This window comes from Chrysochloris asiatica, unplaced genomic scaffold (genome assembly GCF_000296735.1).
Source record: "Chrysochloris asiatica unplaced genomic scaffold, ChrAsi1.0 scaffold00341, whole genome shotgun sequence".
Classification (NCBI taxonomy): domain Eukaryota; kingdom Metazoa; phylum Chordata; class Mammalia; order Afrosoricida; family Chrysochloridae; genus Chrysochloris; species Chrysochloris asiatica.
In genome coordinates, this window is record NW_006408859.1 from 981,869 (window position 1) to 1,005,805 (window position 23,937).

Genomic DNA, 23,937 nt, shown 5'->3' on the forward strand with positions numbered 1-23,937 from the left:
AGATGGTAATGATAGTGAGGTTGACGCAGGACCCGGCAGTATTTCATTCTGTTGTGCATAGGGTGGCTATGAGTCGGTACCAACTCAATGGCACCTAACAATAACAACAACAATTAATAACTATAACATGTGCACATGTACACACAGTCGAGGTTAAGCTCTAGATCATTGCTGTCCATAGAAAAATAATGTGAGTCACAAATGCAGGTCACATGGACCACTTCCAATGCCCTAATAAAATAAAAGGAAACAGACAAGACTGATTTTAATAATACATTTTATTTATTGGCAATATATCCAAAATGCTATCATTTCAACATGTAACCATTATAAAATTATTAGTGAAATATTTAAATTAGTTTTTCATACTAAGTTTTTGTGTTCATGTTTTTCAATTTGAATGGTAAGGCTTTATTGGAAATACCAAAGCAGAACACATTCTCATTTTGCTGACTCCAACTCACCACTACTCTAAACACAAACTAGAACTGCCACATTGGAATCATTGGAGAATAGGAGGAAAAAAACCCACAAATGGATGTTTATTATCATTCTTCACTCCTATTTTAGCTTATAGTATATAGAGTTTATATATAATTTAGTACATATACAGAGAGAGAAAGAGACCCTAGCATTTCAAGTCCTGTATGGTATGAGGTGAGTTTTAGTCAAACACAGATGGATCTTGGATAAAAGCAGAGAATACCAGAAAGATGTTTACTTGTACTTTATTGACTATGCAAAGGCTTTCAACTGTGTAGACCACAACAAACTATCAATAACATTTCAAAGAATGGGTTTTCCAAAATACTTAATTGTGCTCATGAGGAAGTTGTACTCAGACCAAGAGGCAGTCATTCAAACAGAACAAGGGGACACTGAATGGTTTAAAATCAGGAAAGGTATGCACCACAGTTGTATACTTTCACCATACTTGTTTAATCTGTATGCTGAACAAATAATCTAAGAAGATGGAATGCATGAAGAAGGATATGGCATCAGGATTGTAGAAAGGTTCATTAACAACATGCCATACTCAGATGTTATAATTTTGCTTACTGGAAGGGAAGAGGGCTTAAAATACTTAAGGACTTTTAAAAGACTTAAAAGATCAAAGACCACAGCATTCAGTATGAATTGTAACTCAATGTGAAGAAAACAAAAATCCTCATAACTTAACCAATAAATAACATCATGTTAAATGAAGAAAAGATTGAAATTGTCAAAGACTTCATTTTGCTTGGATCCACAATCAATATTTGTGAAAGAAGTAGACAAGAAATCAAATGACATATTGCATTATAGAAATCAGCTGCAAAAGATCTATTTAAAGCATTCAAGAGCAAAGAGGTCAGTTTGAGGACTAAGGTATGACTGGCCCAAGTCATGGTATTTTCAATAGCCAAGCATGTGAAAATTGGACAATTAATAAGGAAGACCATTAAAAAAATGGATGCATTTGAATTAAGGTGTTGGAGACTATTAAAAGTACTATGGACTGCCAGAAGAACAAATAAATCTGTGTTGGACGAAATGCAACTAGAATTCTCCTTGAAAGCCAGGATGGTGAGACTTTGTATCTCATACTTTGGACAAGTTCTCAGGAGGGACCAGTCCCTGGAGAAGGACATGAAGCTTGGTACAATGGAGGATCAAAGCAAAAGAGGAAGACACCCCAAACCTCAAAGGAGATGGATTGGCACAGTGACAACAGCAATGGGCTCAAACATAACAACTGTGAGGAAGGTGCAGGGCTGTGTTTCATTCTGTTGTGCATAGGGTCACTATGAGTCTGAGCAGACTCAAAAGGGTACTTAAAAGCACATATTTAAATTAAAAATAATAATAATCCAAAACCTTTCAGCCCATTGTAGTTAAACAATGGCTTCTATCCTCAAGCAACTGTGTTGTTTTTAAGTGTCCTCAAGTTGGTTCTGACTCACAACAAACCTATATAGGGCATTTGAGGATTGGCTGGTAGGATTAAACTGGCAGCCTTGTGGCTAGCAGTCCAGTGCTTATCAGCCAGATTTTTTTGTGTTGTTGTTAAGTGCAGTAAAGTTGGTTCTAACTCACAGGGATCCTGTACCGGTTTCCAAGGAGCAGCTGGTGGGTTTGAACAGCTGGCCTTATGATTAGCAGTCCAATGATTATCCCACAGCACCACACCAGGAGTCAAGCACCTTGTTGATGTTGTTGTTGTTGTTGTTGTTGTGTGCTGTGGAGTCAGTTCCAAGTCATAGAGATGGGAAATAATATCTAGCAAGCAGAAACATAAAATATTCTTTAAAGAAGAGACAAATGGCTGGATTGTGGGGCACACTGATGCCCCACACACAGATCCAATCTTGTCCCTAACTTTTCACTGCTATTCATATGAAATCCAAAGTCTTTAGCCTGGACATTGGGCAAGACCTTACCCACAGATCCAGCAGGTTTGACCCCAGTCCCCTTCTACAGACCCTCCTCTTCTGTCTTCCGCCACAATGGCTGCCTTTCAGTTCTGCCCAAGCTGGGTTCACAGTTCCTTTCAGCTGCCACATCCTCCAAAGATGGACTTTGCTGCCTGATTACGTCCTGCTCATCTTTCCAGTCTTGGCTTAAATGAATCTCCTCTCCCTCTCCACAGACTAAATCTGGTTCTCCTTCTGGATGCTCTTTCAAGTACAAACTGCAATATTTATTTGTGTGATCATTTATTTAGTGCCACTTTGTTCCGCTAGATTCTAAGTTCCATGGATGGACGGGGCTGGCTTTCTTCTTTCCCTCTATAGCCCTGGCCTCGAGCTCACTGTCTGAAACATCATCGAAACTCAGTAAAAATATGTTCCGTGAATCTGTGAACGCTGTGTACCTATGTTAAGCTCTCTTGATGATATCTAGCGGAGCTGTGCTTTAAAATTAATCTATATCCTTCTAGGACCTATTTGTGTTTTGATGGAGTCTTAATATTCCATCAGTGAATACTATCTCCTCTATAGAATCACGGCATCGGAAATGAACATTAAGGAAGCCTACTCCAAACATCCACCTTCAGATATTCCTTTCCAATGTTCAGCTTGTTCAAGGATGGGGATTTCTGCGCCAGTCTCCATTCTGTTATTAGATAGGTATCAAGGATCATGGTTCTGCCCCTTGGGAATGACACTGTTACCTCACCCACCTATAAGAGTATGCAGACAGAATTGTGTCAGCATCTATCGGTTGTTAGTGCATCAAGTCGGTTCAGATTCGTAGCAACCAGAAAACACTGCCGGTCCTGCGTCATCCTCACACTGTTGCTACCACTTGTCAATCTATCATGCTGATGATTTTCCTCTTTTTTTGCTGGTCCTCCACTTTACCAAGCATGAATGGTCCATCCTGATAACATATCCAAAGCATGAGAGACTAAGTCTTACCATCCTTGCTTCTAAGGAGTATTCTGGTTGTACTTCTTCTAGGACACATTTGTTTGTTCTTCTGGCAACCTGAAGTACTTTCAATTTAGAAGTATCCTAACAACATGCACAACTTAAACCAAAGAACCGAGTTCAGGGACCAGTCATGGCTTCTGTAGCACTGCTAACTGGAACCCAACCAGCAAAAGCAAGGAGTGTGTGAAAAGAGACGGGGATAAGATTCAATAGTGAATAACTGTTATCATGACTAATCGCGACTGTCACAGTTGTAAAGGTAGAAGTTTTGTAACAAAAAAAAGGGGAGTGGTTAATCTTACAGTCCAGAAACAGAGGACCCTAGGACCATCAAGAGAGGAACACACAAGCAAAATGTGGGACCTTATCCAGAGAAGCAGCAGCACTAGCGATGGAGGCAGAGATGGGGGCATGGAGACGGGGAGCGGCTGAGGACTCTAGATTCATGGACTAAGAAGAGAGGGACTAAGAGCTGGTGGCCAGGAGCAGACTTGCAGAATGTGCCCTTTGAAGATGTAAATTATTATATATGCCTGAGTGGGTTTTTTTGTTTGTGTGTTTTTTTAAAAAGCTAAAGTGGATAGAGAGAAATACTGTTAACTGATGGTACATGGAGGGGATTATAATCAATGTAATGAAACACGGTATATGATTTGTTGAATGTAAAACTGATGATGTGACCTGTAAACTTTAACTTAATCCACAATATAAACCTTAAGTTAAAAAAAAAAAAAAATCAAGGAGTGTGGTTCAAAGTGCAACTCCGACCTCTAGTCCTGCTTACCATCCCTTGACTCAGCTTCCCTTTGTCAGTTTCATTCTCAGACAGATTCTTTCTACATCAAAGTGAAACAATTCCACTTCATGGGTTTGTCCGAGGCTCTCAGTAGTCACAGAAGTCAGAGAATGGCATCTCAAACACAAGTCTCACCTGGCCTGAACTCAGTCACACACCCATCCCAGAATCCACTGCTACAGTTTTGACTGGCAAAGCCTGAGCTCAGCTATCCACCAGGTGTGATCCAGGGGCTGTTAATTCCAACAGAACCCACATACTAGGGGTGAGAGGGAGGCTGCCCAGTAGAAAATAACCGAGGCACTGTCAACAGAAGAGCAAATGACAAAAGCAATCAATGTGTTTACTAGGCCACAGTAAGATTAATTTAATTCAGTTTGCATTAGAAGTTCAGCAAAATTAATTCAAATCTCCTATATGAAAGTCCTATATGGAGTCCTGGTGTGGTGCTGTGGGTTAATGCACCAGACTGCAAAGCCGTTTGAAATGCAAGGTCGGTGGTTCAAGCTCACCAGCTGCTCCTTGGAAACCCTATACAGGGTCACTATGGGTTGGAATCAACTTGACGGCACTTGACAACAACAACATATGAAAGTATTCCAAAACGTCAGCTGTTCTACAAGAGAAAAATGTGGCAGTCTGCTTCTGTGAAGGTTTCCAGCCTTTGAGACCCCATGGGACAGTTCCACTCTGTCAGGTTGGGTTGCTGTGAGTCGGAGTGAACTTGAAGGCGGTGGGTTTGGTGATTTGGTTTTGGTATACTGAACTTTAAGAGCTCTGGTAGCATAGTGGTTACAAGTCAGGCTGCTAACCTCAAGGTCAGCAGTTAGAAATTACCAGCTTCTCTGCAGGAGAAAGATGAGGCTTTCTGCTCCTGTAAAGATGTATAGCCTTGGAACCCTATACAAAGTCACTATGAGTCAGAATCGACTCCACAGCACATAACCACCACCATACTGGACTTTATGGTCACTCAGACCTAGGCTTAGTTTAAAAAGTGTCCACGCTCCCTCTAAAGAGAAGAATGGACAGAGGAGTGTCTAGTCCACTTAAGGCCACCATGAGGCCCCACCCCCAGGGTCTTCTTCCTCATCCTGAAGGCAGGCCCATATGGTCCAATCTTTGGCTTGAATCCTGGTACACAGAAGAATGCAGCAAACACATCTTTAGAAGATGCAACTGGTCTTCCCCACAATTATTTTATTTTATTTTTTATCTCTCTTTTTTCAATGTTTTATTGTGAATTATGTGATAGTTTACATGGGAGAACATTAGCTTTACATTCATCCTATCATATATTGTTTCATTGCCATGGTTACAATCCCCTCCATGCATCATCAAACAACCAAAGGGTATATACACTGTAAGCCTGCACCCAGGTCCTCAGCACACAGCCCCTCTCCCTCTTTGGGTCTACCCACAATTATTTGTAAAGGGTGGATATTTAAGATCTCCAAGGCTAAGGCTTCTGAGCTGGGGATGGGGAGGGGAAAGGGGTAGCTTGAGAGAGGAGAAGGAGTTGGTCCACAGGACATGCAGAGCCACTCTCACATGGAACAGCACTTTTCTTCCAGGGATTCCCAACATCAGAAGATGCTGGAAGCCTCTGACAAAGTGGGCCAAGGCCTTTGAACCTGGTCTGGAGTCAGATGAATTAAGGCTCAGAGACTGTGAGCCCCAGATCTGGTTTATGATAGTGAGCAGGCCGGGTCCACTGTGCACGGCCCCCAGCAATTTCCTGTCCAGCGGTGATATCTCTACACTGTCTAGCAGTGGGTGCATATCCACATTCCTTCACCAGCCTCCCAGGTAACCAAGCACAACACTGTTATGGTTAGAAAGCACAGCAAAACCACTTGTCTCCAGGCCCAGCCCTCCTAGTACCCGCCCCCTCCCCCAGCAGGAACTCTCAATGGGGAGAAAGAGTGGAAGTCATCTCCAGCCTGGCTGCTCTGAGGAGTCCTGGGCACAGCCCCTCCACTGCCCGCTTAGGGCCTCAATGGTGCCCAGAAGCATCTGTGTCCAGTCATCATCTCTCCTCATTGGAGTGCAGCGTGTCTCCTTGAGCTCCAAGGCCAGGATTTCCTCAGGAACCTCCAGGTTCAGCTCAGCTGCCAGGGCAGCTTCTGGGAACTTGGCTGCAGAGGCAGGGGCCAGGCAGCACCTGAGAGTGCTGCTGGGTGGGTGGGGAAGGCAAATGGGAGCAGGGGGTTGCCATAGAGAAAAGACAGGTGGGGGAGGGAGGATGTGGAGGAACAGGGAGAGGATGAAAGTAGAAGGACATGGAGAATGGAGAGACACAGTTAATTAGTACCTTGAACTTGGGAGCCAGAGTGGTTCAAATATTTAACATGATTGGCTGCTTATTGAACGACTGGGGGTTCAAGTCCAATCTTCTGAAGCATCTCAGAAGAAAAGGCTGGTGATTTACTTGTGAAAAATCAACCGCTAAAAGCTCAGTGGAGCACAGGTCTACTCTGACACTCATGGGGTTGGCATGAGTCAGAGTCAGCTCCACAGCAACTGGCAGGGTTACCTTGAACTTAGCAATGCAATAAATCTGCCTGGCAAAGTACTCCTCCTTTTTGGAGGTCTAGCTCAGGCACCACCTCTCCCAGTGGCTATTCCTAGAGCATCTTCTGGGCTCAGTTCCACCCAGCCCTCAACATACTGCATTAGTGTTCTTTGTTTACACCCGTGTCTCTCCTGCTTGGAGAAAAGAGGGGTACCCAAAAGCTAGAGTCCGCGAGTGACCCAGTACCCGACAGCCATACCTGGACTGCTGCCTATCCATCTGCTGGTAATGGTAGCTCACGGCCACTGCCGAGTGAGGACACAGCAAGTACTGGTTCTCTTCCCAGCATCGAGCCATGGTCTGGGTAATGGCCTCATCCGACACTGACTCAGACGTCACAGTCGCTGAAAGCTGATAGGTCGCAGGGTCAGTGGAGAGGCGATCAAAAACCCACTGTATAGACTCACTCAGACAAACACCAGGGACTGGACTGAAATCAAAATGTATGATCATCTTGGTTCGGATTCAGCCAGGAGAAAATTATGACTCTTCAATGTTGTGGAACTTTTGAACCACTGAAGAAACATCTGCTTTACCAGTTTTAAGCTGATTTACTCTATTCAGGGGAAGGACATGTGTAAGTTTTAAGTCAACAAATTAAGTTAGGAATTTGGCTCACGAATCAGCAAATTAGTATGTAATCCCATTCAACAATCTGACAATAGAGGTTAGAGACAGTCAAGCATTTTTCCAGGGTCTCTGTTTTGCAGGTGTGCCCCTTTCAGATGAATATGAGAACTCTTCTCTCCCAGTTCCCACCCAGCCAGCGCACATGGCACCTTCTCTACGAAATGTTCCCATTTTCCTGTATCCTCGCAGTGTGGGCAGAGTATGTGATCATTCTCTGAAAGTTTATTGCATGCTTATGACATATCAAACATCCTACAGCAGAGGCCATTTGGTATTATAAACGGTTTGTATAGCTACCTCCTCCATTGTTGTTGTTAGGTGCAATCGAGTCGGTTACCGACCTATAGTGACCCTATGCACAGCAGAATGAAACACTGTCCAATCCTGAGCCAACCTCACTATTGTTGCCACGCTTGAATCCATCGATGCTGACACTTGGCCAATCCATCTCATTGGGGGGGGGGGGGTCTTCCTCTTTTTCTCTGACCCTCCACCTTACGAAACATGATATCCTTCTCCAGAGACTGGTCCCTCTTGACAATATGTCCAAAGTTGAGAGACAAAGTTTGGCCATCCTGGCCTCTAAGGAGCACTCTGGCTGCACTTCATCCAAAACGAATCTATTGGTTCTTTTGGCAGCCCAGGGCACTTTCAATATTTGCCTCCAACACCATAACTCAAAGGCATCAATTCTTCTCTTTTGCATGTATATGAGGTTATTGAAATCACAGGGTTGTATTTTATTTGTCTTTGTATCTCCAGCATCTAGCACAGTTCTGACCCATGTTGTTGTTAAGTGGCCTCGAATTGATTCTGACTCATAGCGACCCAGTATGGGGTTTCCAAGGAGCATCTTGTGAGTTTGAACCTCCGACCTTGTGGTTCAAACCAACCTTGCAGTTCAGTGTTTTAGCGCCTGAAGTTTCCTTAAATGGAAACTTCCTTCCTGGGTCACATCTACAGACAGAGATAGCGCCAGAGTTCCTAGGTCCTGGATATACTGGCTCATAAAATACACGAGCCAGACGCACTCACTGGAGGTCATCCGATACCTCTCCTGTCTGCTACGTCATTTCAGCAAATGGAGCATCTCCTATGTGTCCAGCGTGGGGCGGGGCACAGGGAGAGCCAAGGAATGGCATTATGGTGCTGGTCTTCATGGAGCATGGGAAGCTGGAACGTGGTTATCAAAACAAAGCACTGACTGAGTAAGTTTATCTTTGTTTACATCCAAACAGGCACAGATTCCAGAAGACAGAAATTGTACTTCCAACTGTGTGGGTATGGCCTAGGCTAGAGAACCATATCTTACTCTGAGACCACATAAGAAGGACATTGACCATGCAAAATTAAGTCATATAAGGGACAGCTAAAGGAAGTGGGAAGGCTCTAAGGTATCCTGGTATAGCACTGCAGGATCAGCACTGAACTGCCATCTACAAAGTGAGTGGTTCTAACCCACCAGCCACTCCTTAGAAATCCTTTACAAGGTCACTATGAGTCAGAAGGATGGCATTTAAGCGCTCAACCACAAAATTGGTTTGAACTGTAAGGTCGGCAGTTCAAACTCACCAGCCTTGGAAATGCTATACAGGGTCATTAGGTGTCAAAACTGACTTCATGGCACTTACCAACAACAATCACAACAAAGGAAATAAAAGAAATTCCTTCCACAAAAATAAAGAAAGAAAGAGCTTAACAGGAACAATGGTCTCTACTCATAGTGGCTAATAGAAATAGTTAATGTATGCAAGTCTATATGCCAGGCAGGATGCAAAGTACTTCACATGTATTATTTGACATAAATCTCCCAGATATCCCAGAAGGTAGGCAATCATATGAGCACCATTGTATAGAGGAGGAACAGAGCTGAAGAAACTTACCCACGGTCTCACAGCTGACTTGGAACCAATGCTTCCTACTGGCTCTCTTCATTCAATACCTTAGTCCATGCAACATGACAGTGACAGTACCTGGTACTTGGCAGCTATTTAAGAAGCAGGTGACCCCTTCCCTTGAACAGACTTCCAAACACCAAGTCTGGTTTTGTGGCAACAGCCTTCCTTTCTCTGCAATGTGTGGGCAGAGACTGACCTTGTTGTGTAGTTCTTTGGGCAGGCTCAGACTTTGGGTTCTTTCAAACTGCTCCATGAGCGCTCTTGTCGTCTGGCTGTCAGAGCCGGACAGCAGCCAGAAGATCCTCTCCATGTTGTAGGGCACCTGGACAGAAAGGCAAGGCCCCGGGACCATACTGATCTCAGCCCCTACCTAGGCCCCACCCAACAACACCTGCACACCTCCCTACAGATCCCACCTGGATGTCCATAGCTGATGCCAAGGTTGGTTTGACAGCCTTGGACAGAGAGAAGTCCCCCTGCTGGACAGTCCTGTGGATGATGTCATTGTGGTTCACTGCTGCAACCAGGCTGATGGGCAGGCCCATCTTCTGAGCAATACATCCAGCTTAAGACAAGAGAAAGGGGAGAATGATGGTTTCATAGCTAGGGCACCAAAAGCAGATAAAACGATAAAATATATAGAAAAATTGACCTTCGTCAAAATTTTTAAACTTTTGTGCTGTTTGAAGCTTTTATGTTCCAAAGGGCACTATCAAGAAAGTAAAAAAAGACAACTCAAACTATGTGAGAAAATATTTGCAGATCATATGTGTAATAAGTACTTGCACCTAGAATATGAGCAAAAAATGAAGATTTCTGCTCCCACAAAGATATGTTGTTGTTGTTATGTGCTGTGGAGTCAGTTCTGACTCATAGCGACCCTGTACAGGTTTTCCGAGGCTGTAAATCTTTACAGCAGAAGAAAGCCTCATCTCTATCCCACAGAACCGCTGGTAGTTTGGAACTGCTGACCCTGAGGTTCACAGCCTGATTCGTAACCACTACACTACCAGAGCTCCTTCCACAAAGATATATAGCCTCAGAATACAGGGTCAGTATGAGTCGGAACCGATGTGACAACACTTAGCAACAACAACAACACTTAGGATACATAAAAAACGGTTACAACTTAACAATAAAAGACAAACATCTCAATTTAAAAATGGTCAAGGATTGGAAAAGAGATTCTAACAAAGATATGCATGTGGTCAAAAATCAGATGAATAGATACTTCGTTAGGGAAATGCAGCTCACAACCACAATGAGGTACCACTTCAGAGACATTGTGCTGGTACACCTGTGAGCTGCTGAGCTGGTTCCAGCTCATACCCAACGTGTTGTAAATCTTTATGGGAGCAGAAAGTCTCATCTTTTAACCAACTTCATACCCACTAAGATAGGATTAGTCAAAAAGACAGACAAAAACAGTCATTGGGGAAGATGGAGAGAAATTACAATTCTTGCACATTGTTGGTGGGAATATACAATGGTAGAGTCATTTTGGAGTTCGGCAGTTTCTTTATAAAAAGTTAAACACAGAATTTTTATATAGCACAGCAATTTCATTTCACAAAGGAAATGAAAACATTTGCCAACACAAAAACTTGCACAAATGTTCAGAATAGCATATTCATAATAGTCAAAAATTTGAAGCAACCCAAATGTCTGTCAATGAATAAACATAATGTGTGGTGCTGTGGGTTAATGCGCTGGACCACAAAGTCGACTTGAACGATAAAGCCAGTAGTTCAAGCTCACCAGCTGCTACTTGAAAACCCTGCACAGGGTCGCTATGGGTTAGAACCGACTCAACAGCACTTAACAACAAACAACAGTATATCTATACAACGGAAGGAGCCAGGATGGGGAGACTTCGCCTCTGATACTCTGGACTTGTTATCAGGAGACATGTTTTCTGGAGAAGGACATCATGCTTGGTAAAGTAAAGGGTCAACAAAAAAGAGGATGACCCTTGAGGATATGGGTTGACAAAGTGCTGCGGCAGTGGGCTGAAACATCACAATTGTAAGGATGGCCCAGTACTGAGCTGTGTTTTGTTTTGTTGTGCATGGGGTCTTTATGAGTCGGAATCGACTTGATGGTGCCTAACAACAACAACATACAATGGAATGTTATTTGGCAATAAAAATGATTGAAGTATTGACACATGCAGCAATATGGATGAACCTTGAAAAGAAACCAGGCAATATAAGTCATATATGATTCCATGTATATGAAATGTTCAGGATAGGCAAATCTATACAGACAGAAGGCAAATTCATTGTTGCCTAGGTCTGGAGATGGGGTGGATGGGGAGACACTGTTAATGGGTATGGGGTTTCTTTCTAGGATAATGAAAATGTTCTAAAATGATTGTGGTGATGGTCACACCTCTCTGCAAAACTACTGATTTGTACACTTTAAATGGGTGAGTATGTGAACAGTTCTCATAAACTCTGTTGAGAGAGAGGAAGAGGAGAAATCTATTACTATGCTCTGAGGCTATTCTGCGTACCATTGGGTACATTACTGTCGTCATAGTTGCTAGCTGCCATCAAGTCAGCCCCAATTCATGACAACCCCATACACAACAAAGCAAATCACTGCCTGGTCCTGCAGTATCCCCATGATTGAACCATTGAAGATCAGACTGTTGTGAGTCACAGGGTTTTCATTAGCTGCTTTGCAGTAGTAGCTAGCCAGGCCTTTCTTCCTAGCTCATCTTAGTCTGGAAACTTTGCTGAAACCCGTTCATCATCATACCAACACATAAGCCTTCACTGATGGCTGTGGAGGCTGCACATGAAGTGCACTGGTCAGGCCTCTAGCCCAATTCCCAAGTCTCCTGCATGGAAGGTGGGATTTCTACCACTGGATCCCTCCTCCTCCCTCCCGTGCCTCCACGGTCCTCTGGTAGGTACTGACAGTGCTTGTTACCTTAAAGCCGCCCTCCTGCAGAAGAGGAAACCGCTTGAACCAGCTCATCCAAAGCCTACTAAGTGACAGCGGAAGGAATCCAACTACGCCTTTCTAAGAGACCAGGGTACATGCTTTTAATATTCCAAGAGCCAGCAGCTTCAGACTGCATCTGAGGCACCAAGGGTGACAAAACAATGCCCCTCAGTCCATATTAACAACAGTTCTTGTTTGCACAGGACAAGCAAGGAGTTCCTCACCCAAAGAGATGCAAAGCCCAAACACGTAATGTTTTCTCTTTGGTGAGGAGTTAAGTGGAATCAGAGATAATCAGGCCACTCTAGTATCACTCTTAAGGGGCTCTGGTAGTGTAGTGGTTACGAATCAGGCTGCTAACCTCAAGGTCGGCAGTTCGAAACTACCAGCTGTTCCGTGGGAAAAAGATGAGGCTTTTTGCTCTCATAAAGATTTGCAGCCTCAGAAACCCTATACAGGGTCATTATGAGTCAGAACCAACTCCACAGCACATAACAACAATAACAACTAGTATCACTCGTAATTTTTGTGAAACATTTTCACAATTCTTACTGTATTTGATTCTCATGAAAATGTCATGCTATCCCTATGCAAAAGAAGGGCCCAGAACTATAGGTCAAACTGCTAGTTCCTTACAGAACAAGGATAGCTAGACACTCAGCAAACAGTAGTCGTGTGTTTGTTTCGTGTTTATTTTGTGCACTGTGGTGGGTGCTGGATGTAGAGGGCTGCAGGCTGCACTACTTCAGGTAAAACCACTCACCAGGGGATGATGTGAACGTGGAAGACAGGGGGCACCCCAGAGTGGTAACAAGGCTGGTCCATCCCTGCCTAACTCCCAGCCCACGGCTCTTTCCATCACTCTGTTAGCAGAAGGAGTGAGGACGCTTCCTAGCCATGGCGCTGTGCTCCTAGCCTTATCCAAACCATCAGAAGCAATGCCACTGACTGAACTATCAGAAGCAGTAATGCCCATCGGGAGGCAGACTGCTGGACTATGGTCCTGGCTCTCCTATTCACTAGCTGTGTAACCAGAGGCAAGTCGATTACCATCTCTGTGCTTCCATTTCATCATTATAAAATAGAATCATAGCATTGTCCCTTTCATAGGCTCATGTGAGGATTCACTGAGTTCATGCATGAGAAACACAGATAGAACATTGCATTATACATTCTCCCACTTCACCAAGTCGAGTCCATCTCAGGGTGACCTGTGTGTTACAGAGTAGAACCAAACTCCAAAGAGCTGTCTTGGCTGTAATATCACAGAAGCAGACTGCCAGGAGCCTCCTTCCATAGCACCGGTGCGTGGGTTTGAACTGCCAACATTTTGGTTAGCAGACAGGGTGAACCATTTGCGCCACCCAGGGATCTTGCATCACACACAGTCTAGTGCTTAGTAAATGTTAATTATTACAAAAGAAAATTAGTTTAGTGCCATGTTGTTGTGTAGCACTTTAACCTTACAGAGTTTATATACTCTTAGAGAACTGTATTGCTCCTCCCAGCAGTCTTCAGAGATATGATACACAATCCAAACTCCCTTTCATAGATAAGGAACTAAGTCCAAGGCACCATGCCACAGCCTTTCAGTAAGACAACAGCAGACTGGAGCCAGAACCCTAGGTCTAGACTCATTCTACCTCACCACAGTGTCCAGATAATGTCTTCAAGAGTGAACAGACATTGTACCAGCCAAGCCACTTGCCCTCATAGCAGGCAGCTGGCCAAGGCTGGGCATGAAGTCCAAGTCAGCAGAGGATATGACTACTGGACTCTGACCTTGTCTCTGCTGAGTGGATAAGGACAGTAGGTCAGGCCAATAGCTAGATCAGGGCTACCTACTCATGTCCCACTTGCCACAGGAGCCTGCGATTCCCCACCTAGATAGTTAAAGGGAGCATTTTCTGGGAGTGTATTCGGAGTAGTTTCCCACCACCTTCTAAACAAGGACCCCAACTTTCTCCTCACTGTTGCAGCCAAGGGGCAGCTGGAAGAAAGAAAGACTGGAACCACGGGTGCTTCCCTTCCCAGTCCGTGTAAGTCCAGGAATCTCCATACCTGCAAGGTTGCCAGCAGCCCCAGTTGGCACAACCACCTCCACAAGGGGCAGGGGGTCCATGTCCATGGATGGTGCACACCGAAAGTAGGCAAAGAAGTGGTGGGCCATCTGAATGAGGACCCGGGACCAGTTGATGGAATTAAGGCTCATCAGATTGTGCTTCTTGACAAAACCCACATCGGCAAACACGGTCTTGATGGGTTCATCAAGCTCATCGCTGTTTCCCTCCACTGTAAGGGGAGAGGGGAGAAGGCAGTGGTCAGGAGTGGTCAGTACATCCCCAGAAGGATCCTCCCTCACTGAGCCCATCCTTCCTGAACCTTCACTCCTCTTGGTATCTTTTCTTTCCCTTGTGTTGGTCTTGCTTTCTAGACTTGATCTTTTTTTTTTCTTCTTTTTCTTAAATGTTTTATTGTGAATTATGTGATAGTTTAAATGGGAGAACATTAGTTTTACATTCATTCTATCATATATCATCTAGACTTGATCTTGAGTGAGCTTTTCATGGATAGAACCATGTGTCATACTGATGCGCCACGGAATATCTAGCCTCACTTAGAGGCAACAGAAAATGTCATGGGATCTATCCCCACTGTTTATATCACTATAGAAACCATCTGGAAATAGCAAGATAAAAATTCTTGTGTTCCATTCCTGCTTTCCTTACTCTTCTGTGAAGGGAAGAGGGTTGGTTTCTTTCATCATGATATGGTGAAAGGATGAGTCTTTATCTGCCAGTCCATTAGGGTGGAGGTAGTCATTGTTCCCACACAGTCTGCCCTTTATCCCTCATTTAGATTGTTGTGTACCCTTGAGTCAGTTCTGACTTATAGCAACCCCTATGTATGGTTTCAGAGAATGGCCAGTGGGTTTGAACTGCTGACCTTGTGGTTATCAGTCCAGTGCTGATCCTATAGCACTACACCAGGGTTCATTTAGATTACAAAGGTGACTATTTTGCTCTCTGTTCTTATGTGGTAGGTAAGCTCAAATGGGTGGAACATCTCCTAAGGCTGGGTTTGTACATCAGTTTAACTTATGGGTAAATTATTAAGGAACTCATTTAGTCACTGGTTCAATTTGTATTTCCCAGTCCCACTCAACTAGCAATCAAGCCAATATTGATCTCATATTTGAAACTGGATCTATTCCCCATTGGAACCAATCTAGGAGGAGAGGGAAATGATATTTATTGTGGAAAATACTAAAGTAGAACTTAAGGTTGCTACCCAGGCCATAAGCACCACTGTGCAGAGGCAGAGATGCTGGGGACTGTGCCTAGGCCTACGAGTGAACTCTGAATGGTCTAAACCAGTCAGGCTAGTCCCAGGCCTTTGGCCAGCTCATGATTCAGAAACTCAGAATCAAGTGAGTGACTGACATTTCTGGGGAGTCATTGCTAAACTCAGGCTAATATTTGGTGGGACTTTAGGAAAAACTTTTCACTGCCTAATTGCTTGTAAGAGAGAGGAAGAGAAAGACCATGAATAGCTACTGTATGACCACAAGAAGAAAGCACTTTAGGATTGGGGAAGGCAGAGCCATGAACATACAGAATCCTTGAGGCAGTGTTGAGTCACTGAGTCAACCAGTCTGGAGCCTACCCCATTTCTGCGCTTCCCGTTATGTAAATTAAACATTGTTCTTGTTGTTTAAGCTGGTCCAAGTTGTATTTTATGTTACTGTCTGCCAAAAGTCTCCAAAGTCATATAAAAAATAAATACCAAGTAGTTGCTGATTACACTGTTCTTAAAAAGAATCAACTATACAGTTCACATGGAAGTTAATAGTTTTATCAACCTGTACCAGGAATTGATGGGATCAAAATTGAACTAATTCAAGAAAGTGAGGCAGCACAGGAGGCACTCACTCATCTATGCCAAGAAATTTGGAAGACAACTATCTGGCCAACTGATTGGAAGAGATCCGTATTTGTGCCCATTCCAAAGAGAGGTGACCCAACGGTATGCGGAAATCATCGGACAATCTCTTTGATAGCCCATGCAAGTAAAGTTTTACTAAAGGTAATACAGAAACGGCTGCAAGCATACATTGAAAAAGAACTTCCAGAGGTTCAAGCCAGATTCAGAAGAGGCTGTAGAACAAGGGATATCATTGCTGATGTCCAATGGATCTTGGCTGAAAGCAGAGAATATCAGAAAGATGTTTAACTGTGCTTTATTGACTACACAAAGGCTTTTGATTGTGTGGATCATGACAAGCTATGGACAACATTGTGAAGTATGAGTATTCCAGGACACTTCATTGTGTTCATGAGGAATCTGTACCTGGACCAAGAGGCAGTGTTCGACAGAACATGGGAATGGTTTAAAATTAAGAAAGGTGTGCGACAGGGTTGTATTCTTTCACCATACTTATTCAACCTGTATGCTAAACAAATAATCCAAGAAGCTGGGTTCTATGAAGAAAAATGTGGCATCAGGATTGGAGGAAGACTCATTAACAACTTGCAATATGCAGATGATACAACCTTGCTTGCTGAAAGTGAAGAAGACTTAAAATTTTTACTGATGAGATCAAAGAGCACAGGTTTTGGTATGGATTGCAACTCAATGTAAAGAAAACAAAAATTCTCACCACTGGACCAATAAAAAACATTTTTATCAACAGAGAAAAGATTGAAGTTGTCAAGGACTTCATTCTTCTTAGATCAACTATCAACACTCAAGGAAGCAGCAGTGAAGAAAACAAACAACGTATTGCATTAGGCAAATCTGCTGCACAAAACCTTTTTAAAGTGTTGAAGAACAAAGACGTCAGCTTGAAGACTAAGGTGTGCCTGACCCAAGCCATGATATTTTCAATAACCTCATATGCATGTGAAAGCTGAACAGTGAATAAGGAAGACCACAGAAGAAGTAATGCTTTTGAGTTATGGTGTTGGAAGAGAATATTGAAAGTGCTATGCGCTGCCAAAAGAACCAACAGATCTGTGTTGGAAGAAGTACATCCAAAGTGCTCCTTGGAGGTCAGGATGGCCAAACTTCTTCTTTCATACTTCGGACATATTGTCAGGAGGAACCAGTCACTGGAGAAGGATATCGTGTTTGGTAGGGTGGAGGGTCAGAGAAAAAGAGGAAGACCCCCAGCGAGATGGATTGAGAAAGTGGCAGCATCAATGGGCTCAAGCATGGCAACAATAGTGACGTTGGTCCAGGATTGGGCAAGTGTTTCGTTCTGTTTTGCATAAGGTTGCTATGAGTCGGTACTGACTCGATGGCACCTAACAACAACATCAGTGCCCAACATGGAGTCCTGGTGTGGCACTGTGGGTTAATTTTCTGGACTGCAAATTCACTTTGAACTGCATGGCTAGCCATTCTTACTACTTGAGTTCACCAATCTAAAATAAAACACTTGTTCACTGTTAGCTCCTGAAAGTCTCTTTGAAGCCAAGCCAGAAGGAAAAGAATTTCTAGAAAAGTTATTCTAGAAAGGAAAAGAATAACTTCAACAGTACTGTGGATAAACAAAAATTAATGTCTTTAAAGTTTGCTGTCTTACTTTACTGAAGCCCAGAACTTTTGCAAACAGAAATACTCCTTCAGTTTTAGCAATAACATATTTCGGACATACTGCATGGATCAACATGCACATTTTTGCCACTATCTTACAAACAGGCATCATTCTCCAACCCATAGGTCAGAAATAGACTGTCCATACATGACCTTAGGCAAAAGTTTTCCATTATCTTTTGTGTGCAAGACAAGAAGGATGTAGAAGGCAAGACAGAGGTACAAAAAGCTATTTTCTGTTTTGATTCCCAGAAAAGATAACCTAGATCCATAAGCAGAAAGTTTGATGCCTGAGGTTCCAGGAACCCTCAGGAGCCTGAATTCTGTACATTAAAATCTTATAATCTCTGCAGGAGACTGCAGTAAAATAGGCAACAACCAAGGCTAAGCTGTTCATGGCCTAGGCATGCACTGGCTAAAGAAATAGGCAGAGGAGAATTTTTGCTTGCTCTTGGACAAATAAACAATTGTGTCACTCCCCTGAAAAGGTGTGTTTTCACTGTGCCGATCTCCTTGACCAAGTTGCCTTTTTGGTGTTCTATAGAAACACCCTCTACCCGTGAAATTACGGCAGGAAGCCAGGTCAGTTGTAGAGGGAATGTCTTCTGCTGCCATATTTGTTCTTCTGCCAAGCCACCCAGGTCACCTGGACAGTTGCCAAGGCCAAGATGCATAAAGCCTCCACCAAGACGCTACTGCTCATATTCCCATCCCACCTTGGGGCTACCTGGGGTCAGTGTGGGAGATGAAAAAAAAAAAAAAAAATGGATGACTGAAATCATATTTTCTCCAGCTTTCTCCATTCTCAAACTCCATAATGATGAAATCTAGGCATACTAGAAGAATGACTATGGTTTAAAAGGAGATGATTCTCACCTTTCTCCAAGCACCCAATGCTAATACATGCTGTGGCTCAGGAAGGGGTGTCACTAGCAAAGGGTGCCACTAAGTAGCTTCCCATTTTATATACTAGGACCTCATTAATCAATCACATCACTTAATTGTTTCTATACTATAAAAGAAGGCCTGAGCTGTCAACAGGTTAGGACATGTTCTCCTAAAAATAGTCATGTAAGACGTTGATTCCCTCTAAATTCCAGTCCCCTGGGACAAAGTCCAAGTCAACTGGCTCAGATTATGGGGTCTGATGGCTGCCTGCATATATGATGCCAGCAGGTCGAACCTGCATGGAGAAGACACTCTTTGAGATATGGCTTTAAACCTGCACATTTGTGTTGGACTGTCAGTATTGGATTATTCACCTGTCACCTCCTGTCCTGTATGAGACTATGTAGCCAAGAGCTTTCCCAGTGCTAAGCCAAGGCACATATCAACCTCAGATATGACTGATGAAGGAAAGGAATTAGAGAGTCAGAGGAGAAGCTATTTAGCCAGTAAATCAGTGGTTCCTGTTTCATCCCAGGCCATCTCTCAAAACAGAACCAATCAAGGTGGGTCCCTGTCCTGATACCTACCTCCAAACACGTGAACATTCTCCTTCAGCACCGTCGTCATCTGGAGCTCCTGAATCTTGGAGCAGTGACCCTTGGGTAACAAAACGATGATGTCCACATTCTTTGCTCCTTGAACACTCTCAATGGCAGCACTCCCTGTGTCCCCAGAAGTTCCTGGATGGGAAGAAAGGAGAACCTTTCCCTTTGGACAAGGAAACAAAAAGGGACCCTAAAACATTGTTGTCCTGGTGTGGCACTGTAGAATAAACACCAGACTGCTAACCGCAAGGTCAGTGGTTCAAACCCAACAGCCACTCCTCACAAACCCTATGCAGAGTTGCTATGAGTCGGAACCAACTTGACAGCACTTAACAACAATAACAAAGAATTGTTGCTAAATGGGACAACATCTGCTTTCAAATACTTGGAGGGTAGAAACTCAGTTCATGGACCTTCAAGACATGCTGTTGTTATTAAGTGCTGTCGAATTGGTTATGATACTTAGCGAACCTGTGTAGGGTTTCTGAGGAGGAGCGGCTGGTAAGTGTGAACTGCTGACTTTGTGATTCAAACTGACCTTGCAGTCTAGAGTGCTTACCCTACAGGGCTACCCCAGGACTCCAAGAGATATGTGAATAGCATTCAGGGTGAACTTGGTACCAAGTAATCTTATGTACTTTCTGTATTTAAAAATATTATTCTGAAAATCATTTACAGCATCCACCAGACTGTCAAAGGGGTCCACGACACAAGAGAAGGTTAAGAACCCTGATCTAGAAGAACTGACAACACACTTCCAGAGAGAGACAACAGACATCCAGAGAGACAGCCTGTAAATGAACACTCACAAGTCAGGGCACCAGGGCTCTAGCACTTAACACAGACAACACCCACCTACAACCACCGTGACATGCTTCTCCCTCTTCTCCAGGAAATACTGCAGGAACTGTCCTGTGCAGCTCAGGGACAGGTCTTTAAATGCATACGTGACTCCATGCCACAGCTCCAACACATTCAGCCCATTCCTCAACTTGGACAGATGGACAACCTCTTGGTGCCGGAATCTGCTGAAGGCCCGATGGATCAGATCTGTGAGGGTGGGGAGGAGACAGCAAATGAAAGGCATGACCTCTCCCCTCATGTTCCCTCTCAGAGGCTTACATTTTCAAGTTTAAAGTATCTATCCTTTCCCATTGCCATTGACCGGAATCGGACCTAAAGTTCTACTCTATAGAACAGAGTAGAACTGCACCATAGAGTTACTAAGCCTGTAAATCGTTACAGAATTGGATTGTCACATCTTTCTTTCATTCTATCACCACCAGATAGAAAGACCAAACATTTTCCTCTTAAATGAAACCATTTATACGTAATCTTAGATAAATAGTCTGGAAAGACATGCACCAAACTACTTGTAGATTTGTCATAGTAATTCCCCCAGGGAATTGTAAGACTTTCATTTTTCACTTCCATATACTATTTTAAAAAAATATTTTGTGAGCATGTCTTCCAAAAGAAGCTAAATAATTACAAACAAATCTGTGTATCATCTCTATTTCCTTCCTAAAGACAGGAAACGCACATGAGTCTGTGTGTACGTTTTTTCATTACTAAAACTCACACACTGAATCTCGGTATGGATTATGTACAATTTTCCTTAAATTGGGGAAGTCTACAGCAGTGCTTTTCAAACTTCAATGGACAAACTAATCACCTGGGATCTTATTAACATGCAGATTCTAGTTCTGAGGGGTTCTGGGATTTCTTATAAGTATCCAGGCTGTGATCATTGCTGGTCATTGGACCACAATTTCAGTGATCCTCTTCTCTTCCCCAGCCTGAGCCTCCCATTACATTACAGATTGTATCTGTGCTATTAAAAGGGGGAGTCCTGGTGTGGCACAGTGGGTTAATGCACTAGACTGCAGAGTCAGTTTGAACTTCAAGATCGGCAGTTCAAGCTCACCAGTCGCTCCTTAGAAACCCTACACAGGGTCACTATGTGTCAGAACCAACATGACAGCAATTAACAACAACAGCATTCAAAAGTGTGGGGAGCAAGATGGATCCATAGGATAAGCACTGGACTACACACCACAGAGTTAGCAGTTCAAGCCCACCAGTTGCTGTACAGGAGAAAGGTGAGGCTTTCTGATCCTGCAAAGATTTAAATAAATCCCCAGAAATCCTATACAGTGTCACTATGAGTCAGCACTGACTTAACAACAACAATTTAAAGTGTGGTCCATGTACAAGCAGCATTAGTATTACTTGGATACTTGACAAAAAGAGAAAAAAACAACAAGAAACTATGAGGGGCCTTCAAAAAGTTCATGGAAAAATGAAATTAAAAGATAATGGAATGTTTCCACAAATGTTTTATAGTTCCTGTCAAAGTCAGTTCCAACTCATGGTGGTCCCAGGGGTACCAGAGCAGAGCTGTGCTCCACAGCGCTTTCAATGGTTGATTTTCGGGAAGTAGAATGCCAGGCTGTTTTCCAAGGTGTCTCTGGGTGGACTTGAACCTCCAACTTTTAGGTTATAAGCCAAGCATATTAATGGTTTGCACTACCCACAAATCCCTATAACACTTGATAGAAATGCCAAATTCTCAATTCCCGCCCCAGGCTTGCTGAATCCAAATCTGCTTTTTAACAAGATCTCTAGACAATCCATAAGCACATTACACTTTGGGGCACTTTCAAAGTCCCTCTTGGAATTACCATTCAAGCAGAGGAGGAAAAAGTCTGTGAGTATGGCTGCTTTATATGCAGGAAGGAAAACTTCCACCATATAAGCCACGCAGGATGACTGTCTTGAAAAGATTTCTTAAAAACAAAGTAAAAAAATTCTCTGCAACTCAGTTCAGGATTCATCTCACCGGAGGTGTAGAGTTGGAATAAATGGGCTCTAGGGACCCTGGTGTGGTGCTGGAAGATTCGTTCTGGAATGTTTACCACAAGGTTGGTGGTTCAAACCCACTAGTCGCTTCTTGTAAACCTTATACAGGGTTGCTATGAGACAGAACTGACTCAATGGCACATAACAACAAACTACAATAGGGAATTTTCCAGTTTGGGGATTCTAGACTCTGGGGTAAAAACTGAAAGTTTGGAGCATGAGACAAGAGCCATCCTTCTGGTTGGGTGTCTATGCGAGGCTGATCTGAAGCGGGTAAGGGGCTCACCGTGTAAATCATCTCTTGTAATGAGTTCGGGGCCAATGAATAGGGCGCACAGTTCCTTCACCAAGTCAGGGTAGGATAGCATGCTCCACTTACGAAGGGTCTCTCTATCCAGCTGTGGGAGCATCTCAGGCATGAAGAGGCCCCCATCGGATGCATAGCCAGAGAAGAGGGCCCCCTCAAAGTTCACTCGGGGGGCCATTCCCCGAGTGCTGACGTACCACATGATCCTGGAGGCCTGCAGCCTGCAGAGGAGATAGAACGAAAGGTTCCCAGTTCCCACCACCCCACACACAGCCCCCTCAGTTAGTCACTGAACCACCTCTCACTGAGGCGGCAGCAGGTCGGGACAAGGTGACTTAATTCATGGTGGCTCAGAGGGTTGACAGGAGTCCTGTGTCGAGTCTCATGCCAGCTTCCATCTGTGACTTTGCAAACCATAATCTTCTAATCCGTATGAAGCAGTCTCATTGACCTACTACCTTAAACGCAAATGGTTAACATGTTTGACTGCTAACCAAAAGTCTGTAGGTACCTAGAAAAATCTCAGAAGAAAGGCTTGGTGTGCTACTTCCCCAAACTTAATCACTGGACACCTATGGAGCACAGGCCTACTATAACATCCAAGGTGAGACAGCTGCTCTACCTAATCCTAAACCTAATCCTAGAAGAATAATGAGGAGGGCTGGCATACTGCCCCAACTCATGGTGACCCCATACACAATGGACCAAAGTACTAATGGCCCTCAGACATTTGCATGATTGATTGTGGATCCAATCATTATGATCCACGGGGATATTCTAAAGTAGATCACCTTTCTTCTTAGCCCATCTTAGTCTGGAAGCTGTCCTGAAACCCATCCAACATCACAGCAACATGAAGCCTCCATGCTAATAAAGGGAAATCAAACCCAGTTTTCCTGCACAGTAGATGAGTGTTCTGAACCATCGAACCACCAATGCCCCATTGCTGTTGTTGTTAAGTGCTGTCAATTCAGTTCCAACAAATAGGGAGGTTCCCAAGGAGCGTCTGGTGGGTTTGAACTGCTGACCTTGCAGTGAAGCGTTCAGTGTTTATCTTACATCACCACAGGGCCCCAGGGCTAATTGGCCCTGTGAGGACTCAGAGCACTCAAATTATAGGGGAGAATCCTGAGGGAATTTCCATATCAGGTAGGTTCCCAGGAACCATGTGCCATAAGAGTACAAAGGTCCATGTCAAATAAACTAAAGTGTAGTGTTTCACAGAACAGAATGAAAGTGAGTGGGTAGGTAGGTAGGTGGGCAGGGTAAGGTGGTTGTGTACATCTATAAAGGGAAGGGTCTGTGTAACTCTGGTAAAAGTTAGAGTCAACACAAACTACCTAAGAAGCTGTCATAACAGGCAGGATCTTCATAGGACCAGACTAAGAAGAAAGCCAGATAATTGAGCTA

General features: G+C 43.6%; 1 protein-coding gene across 1 annotated transcript; it reads right to left on the reverse strand.

The window, feature by feature from the left end:
- Positions 1–6,144: 6,144 nt before the first annotated feature.
- Positions 6,145–22,729, reverse strand: THNSL2 (threonine synthase-like 2 (S. cerevisiae)). The gene is made up of 8 exons (XM_006875871.1): positions 22,507–22,729; positions 20,214–20,408; positions 19,341–19,493; positions 14,329–14,559; positions 9,732–9,880; positions 9,512–9,637; positions 6,987–7,138; positions 6,145–6,388 (listed from the first exon to the last, which is right to left on the reverse strand). Exons 1-8 carry the CDS (start codon positions 22,727–22,729, stop codon positions 6,145–6,147), a joined length of 1,473 nt encoding a protein of 490 aa, XP_006875933.1.
- Positions 22,730–23,937: the final 1,208 nt, after the last annotated feature.

Coding starts and splice junctions, on each gene's coding strand:
- THNSL2 (XM_006875871.1), bottom strand. CDS start 22,729: ATGTGGTACGTCAGCACTCGGGGAATGGCCCCCCGAGTGAACTTTGAG. Junction 20,409..22,506: donor TACAAGAGATGATTTACACG/GTGAGCCCCTTA, acceptor CCACCCTCACAG/ATCTGATCCATCGGGCCTTC. Junction 7,139..9,511: donor CCAAAGAACTACACAACAAG/GTCAGTCTCTGC, acceptor GCGACCTATCAG/CTTTCAGCGACTGTGACGTC.